General features: G+C 51.0%; 1 protein-coding gene across 1 annotated transcript; it reads right to left on the bottom strand.

The window, feature by feature from the left end:
* Nucleotides 1-3676: 3676 nt before the first annotated feature.
* Nucleotides 3677-5887, bottom strand: LOC125323458 (serine/threonine-protein kinase pdik1l-like; the record flags this gene model as incomplete). Its single annotated transcript, XM_048298424.1, has 2 exons — nt 3677-4167; nt 5641-5887. Coding segments are annotated over 2 exons (483 nt in total), but the record flags the coding sequence as incomplete, so codon positions are not given.
* Nucleotides 5888-6122: the final 235 nt, after the last annotated feature.

Raw genomic sequence — 6122 nt, 5'->3', positions numbered from 1 at the left:
CCAAAAACTCCAGTAAAAAACCCCAATTAAACCCCAAAAGCCCCAATTAAACACCAAAAACCCCAATTAAACACCTAAAACCCCCAATTAAACACCAAAAACTCCAGTAAAAAACCCCAATTAAACCCCAAAAACCCCAATTAAACCCAAAAGCCCCAATTAAACCCCAAAAACCCCAATTAAACCCCAAAAAGCCCCAATTAAACCCCAAAAGCCCCAATTAAACCCCAAAAAACCCCAATTAAACCCCAAAAGCCCCAATTAAACACCAAAAACCCCAATTAAACCCCAAAAAAGCCCAATGAAAACCCCAAAAGCCCCAATTAAACACCAAAAACCCCAATTAAACACCTAAAACCCCCAATTAAACACCAAAAACTCCAGTAAAAAAACCCCAATTAAACACCAAAAACCCCAATTAAACCCCAAAAGCCCCAATTAAACCCCAAAAACCCCAATTAAACCCCAAAAAGCCCCATTAAACCCCAAAAGCCCCAATTAAACCCCAAAAACCCCAATTAAACACCTAAAACCCCCAATTAAACACCAAAAACCCCAATTAAACACCAAAAACTCCAATAAAAAACCCCAATGAAGCACCAAAGCTCTCCCCAATTAAACCCCAAAAAAACCCCAATGAAACCCCAAAAGCCCCAATGAAACCCCAAAAGCCCCAATTAAACTCCTAAAAGCCCCAATTAAACACCAAAAAATTTTAATTAAACTCCAAAAATTCTCCAATAAAAAACCCCAATTAAACACCAAAAATCCCCAATTAAGCACTAAAAGAACCCAATTAAACCCCAAAAAGCCCCAATTAAGCACCAAAAGCCCCAAAGAAGCACCAAAAAGCCCCAATTAAACCCCAAAAACCCCAATTAAACCCCAAAAACTCCAATAAAAAACCCCAATTAAACCCCAAAACCCCCCAATTAAACCCCAAAACCCCCCAATTAAACTCCCCCAGGACCGCTCCCGCTCCAGGGCGGATCCGGGGTTCCGATCCCATTCCCAGGGGGTTTCTCCCGGGGTTTTTTTTTTCGCCCTTCACGGGAACGGCGGCGTTTTCCCCGGATGAGGAACAGAACCATGGAAGCGCCGCAAAGTTTGGGATAATCCCGAATTTTTGGGGTTTTTTTTGGGGGTGGAGGGGAATTCTCCTCTTAAAAAATTCCTGTAGAAATAAATAAGGGTTGTCCGTGGAAACGGAAGCGGGAATCTGGGAGTTTCCACGGGTTTTGGTTGGCGATTCCAGAGGATGGAGAGTTGGTTGGTACTTCCAAAGCTTCCAGATCCCGCTGGGAATGCGATCCCTGCCAAGGAAAAGCAGCAAAGGTGGAAAAGGAAATGTTTTGTTATCCCATCTCCGACGTGCCCGGTGCTCGGGAATGTGGGAATTTAGGGAAGAGCCCAAGGCAGTGGGAGCTTCCCGTGGGAAAAATTGCAAGTTTTATCCGTGTCCTGCTCTTGGAATTCATGGAATAAACTCCACTGAGATGTTTTCCACCCCGGAATGGGTTTGGGTGGGATTCATGGAGCTTCAATCCCATCCCATTCCAATCCCCGACACGATCCCACAATCCCAGGCTGCTCCAGCCTTTCCTTGGGCACTGCCAGGGATCCGGGCATTCCCTGGGAATTCCAGCCCAGCCGGGAATCCCTTCCCAAGATCCCAGCCCGAGCTCCCCTTTCCAGGGAAATCCCTCCATTCCCGCCTCTCCCAGCCTGCCATTGGATCCAGCCCCATCCCGACTCCTCTGCGGGAAGGAATTCCGGCCTCCAGGCCCTTCCCTGGGAATCTCGGCACTCCAGGAAGGCTCTCCCTTCCCTTTCCCATCCCCGACTTCCAGAAAAACCCCTGGCCATGGATTCGGAGCCTCCTGCATCCCACAATCCCGGAATGCTTTGGCTGGGATCCACGCAGCTTCAATCCCATCCCATTCCAAGGCCGGCACCTGCACCGATGATCCCAGGCTGCTCCAGCCTTTCCTTGGGCACTGCCAGGGATCCGGGCATTCCCTGGGAATTCCAGCGCAGCCGGGGAATTCCTTCCCAAGATCCCAGCCCGAGCTCCCCTTTCCCAGGGAAATCCCTCCATTCCCGCCTCTCCCAGCCTGCCATTGGATCCAGCCCCATCCCGACTCCTCTGCGGGAAGGAATTCCGGCCTCCAGGCCCTTCCCTGGGAATCTCGGCACTCCAGGAAGGCTCTCCCTTCCCTTTCCCATCCCCGACTTCCAGAAAAACCCCTGGCCATGGATTCGGAGCCTCCTGCATCCCACAATCCCGGAATGCTTTGGCTGGGATCCACAGAGCTTCGATCCCATCCCATTCCAAGGCCGGCACCTCCCCCGATGATTCCAGGCTGCTCCAGCCTTTCCTTGGGCACTGCCAGGGATCCGGGCATTCCCTGGGAATTCCAGCCCAGCCGCGAATTCCTTCCCAAGATCCCACCTATCCCTCTGGAAGCTTAAAGCCATTCCCTGGGTCCCATCCCTGCCCCAGAGCAGTGGGATCACCACAGGGAGATCCAAGATTTTGAGCTCTCCACTCGTCCCCACATCCCGAAGTTGGCGCAGGAATTTTTCCATGGAGCATCGGAATTCCCATCATCCCACTCAAGCTCCGTTCAGGCAGCCAGGAAGGGAGCAGAGAGGAAAACATGGAATTCAGCTGAAGCATCCATCAGAATTCCCAGCTTTCTGCAGCTCCCTGTGTAACACGGGGAGCGCTCCAGCTGCAATTCCATGAATTTTGCTGGATGGAAACAATTCCAGGAAGGAGAGAACATTCCAAATCCAGCAAAAACTGCTCCCATTCCACCCCGTGCCACGGACAGGGACATCTCCTCTATCCCAGGTTGATCCAATCTTTCCTTGGACATTCCCAAGGATCCAGGGCAGCCACAGCTTCTCTGGGAATTCCATCCCAGCCAGGAATTCCATCCCAATATCCCATCTATCCCTGCCCTCTGGAAGAGTTCCAGTGTCCCTGCTACTCCTGATTTTTGATTGGGAATTCTGGGAGCAAAAGGAATTGCTACATCCCGGAATTCAGGTGGAGTTTTCCAGCTTTTCCAGGGAATTGTGGTGCTTTAGCACCTGAAGAGGCTCATCCGGAACAAACAAGGGAATTTCTGGAGGTGGAGGAACCAACCAAGTGACCCCGGATGGGAGGAAACGCTGGGAAAGCCGGGATTTTCTCCCTAGAAATAATTGGGAATGGGCGAGAGCCGCGAAGGAGGAGAACTTCTGAGGAGGGATGGGATCAGACACAAATTCCTTGATTTCTAAATAATCAAGAAATCCTAGGATCCGATGGATAAAAAGAATGGAAAACCCTGGGAAGCCCCTGCTGGGAATTCTGGATTCCAAACTTCCAGGTTCTAAAGGCCATCAAGAGCTCAAAATAATTTGGGATCACGGTGGTTTTGGGGCTCGGATTTCCAATCCAGCATTCCAAGCTATCCTTCAACGTCTTTCCGTGCTCGAGAATTCCAGAGGGAAGCTCCTCTCGCTGACGGACGCGGCCCCGAGGGTGCTTTAATTGAGGTTTTTTAATTATAAATTTACTTTTTTTTTTTTTTTTTTTACATCTATGGTTTTATAACAGAAATGGGTACAATTTCTGGGTAAAATGGATAAAATGGGTGATTTTATCCTTTTTTGGGAGCGATGATTATAAAATGTGTGGTTTTTATTTCTTTACAATAAATACAAACAAACTTCGAGGACCCCACACCACGGTTCGGTGTGAACGCCTACAAACAAACGGGAATTCTCCCCCTCACTTCCAACTTTTTTCCTCACCTTTTAAGGCGCCAAAAATTCCTTCAAGCTCCACCCCAAACGTTTCTCAAAACTTTTCCTCCTGGGAAAAGCCTGGAGGGGATTCCCCAAAATCGCCGGGAGCTCGGACTCACCTCCCGCCGCTCTAGGAGGCGGAACGCTGGCGCTTCCTGCCGTAGGAGATGTGCCGGATCTGCACTTCCAGTTGGAAAGCATCCAGCCTTTCCTTGGGATTGAAAGCCAGCATGTGATGCAGGAGCTTGCAGAGATCCTCGGGCATGGATTTCTTGTTCTTCAGAGGGATTTGGAGCTTCAGGTTGGGATTCTCCAGCAGAGCTTCTCCCAGCGGGATCAGCTCCTTGCCTTGGCAGATGTAAGTTCCTGTTAAGAGGAGGAGCAGCCTTAGGGAGGATCCACAAAAAAGGGTTGGAGAGGGGGGGAAAAAAAACCCCACAACCCATTGGGAATGTCGGCAGGAATTCCGCCGGGTGGGGAGGGATTGAGAGTTCAACCCAAAACCGCTCCGTTATCGTTACTCCGACAATTCCACTCGGCCCAACTTCTCCTCCTGGGCTGGAGGAGGGAAGAGAAATGGAAACGGGACCAGTTTGCTGCTGGGTGTGGAAATGCTCTGCCCCAGAGGCTGGGAATGATTAAGTGGCTCCCAAAGCAGCCAGGAAAATCCTGGCGGGAAGAGGGAATGTTCGGGCGGGGGAGGGTTGGCCTCGCGCTCCCGCTCTCGAGCTCTTTGAAGGGGATTTGTTCTCCGCTCGCTCCTTTCCGGAGGCGGCAGTGCCAACGTTCCTCAAGGTTTGGGCGTTTTCCAAAGGAATTGAGAGCGGAATTCAGTTGAGGGGGAAAAAAAAAAACCACAATAAAAATGGGAAAAGGGGAGGGGAAAAGTGACAACTCCGGAGTTGGTGGAAATGGAGGAGTTGAAAGTCTGAAAGGGAGAGAGAGACAGGTGAGGGATGAGCCGGGAAACGTCTCCGATTGTCATGCAAACGAGCGCGGCTGGCACCCTCCTCTCTCCAGGTGGCTTTCCCACTGCAAAATCCCGCCCTGGAATCAGGCAGGAGCGAGAATTCCAAGCGGGAACGCGGCGGGGTTTGGAAAAGGAGTCATCCCCCTGGGAGAGAACTCAGCCAAACGGCAGCTGGAAGATCCAAATGTCCCTTTCCCGGTTGGTTTTCCGGCTCCTTGGGATGCTCCGAATGATGCCCAGCCCTGGGTTATTCCAAGCAGATCCATGAGCCCAGCTCCAGAGAGGATTTGGGAACATTAAAAGCCATTTTAGAAGATCATTTTTACCCCCCCCAACAATTCCTTATCAACACTAAGGGCCAAATCCACATTTGGAGAGAATTCCTGAGGGGAAGGAAGGCCAGAGAAGCCAGGAGGGATTTTTTCCCCTTAACCTTTAAACCCTCTCTGGAATTCTTTTGACGAAGCCGCAGAAGGATTTTCCAGACAAAACCGTGGATTTGTAAATCTCAGGAGCATTCCCTGTGCCTTAGGGACGCATCTCGAAAACCGGGAATCCTGAAGGAACAGAGGATTCTTCCCGGTTCTTTTCTAAATCCCAGCGCCCCCCCCCCCCCCCGGACAAACCCCAACTTCGGGATTTTTGTGGTTGAGAATTCCTGGGAAAAGCCACATTTAAAGACTATTGGAATTATTGAGTGCTTGGGTTGGAAGGGGAGCTTTAAAGCTCATCCAGCTCCAACCCCTGCCGTTATCCCAAGCTGCTCCAAGCCCTGGGAAACTTCCAGGGATGGAGCAGCCGTTTGGAAATGCCTGGAAAAACATCCCAGAGAGGATCCCTCGGGGATCCAAAGAGCCCCTGATCCTCACCAAGCAATTCCTTCTCGGTGTCCCCGTCGCGGAACGTGATCCTCTCCACCATGGCCCAGAAGATGATGCCGAGGGCGAAGATGTCGGCCTTGGCCGTGTAGTGCCCTTCCCAAACCTCCGGAGCCATGAAGAAGCTGGATCCGCAGGCGGAGGAGAAGCGGCGCCCGTTGACGCTCCCTCTGCCGCGGCACACTTTGCTCAGGCCAAAGTCTGCCACCTGGGATGGGGGGAGAAACAACGGGAAGGGATGGGGAGAGATAATGGGGGGAAAATGGGGAGAGATAATGGGGGAAAATGGGGAGAGATAATGGGGGAAAATGGGGAGAGATAATGGGGGAAAATGGGGAGAGATAATGGGGGAAAATGGGGAGAGATAATGGGGGAAATGGGGAGAGATAATGGGGGAAAATGGGGAGAGATAATGGGGGAAAATGGGGAGAGATAATGGGGAGAGATAATAGGGAAAAATGGGGAGAGATAAT

Source organism: Corvus hawaiiensis, chromosome 3 (genome assembly GCF_020740725.1).
Source record: "Corvus hawaiiensis isolate bCorHaw1 chromosome 3, bCorHaw1.pri.cur, whole genome shotgun sequence".
In the NCBI taxonomy this organism is placed as follows: Eukaryota; Metazoa; Chordata; class Aves; order Passeriformes; family Corvidae; genus Corvus; species Corvus hawaiiensis.
The sequence above is the reverse complement of the archived record's forward strand: the minus strand, read 5'-3'. Positions and strand labels throughout refer to the sequence as shown.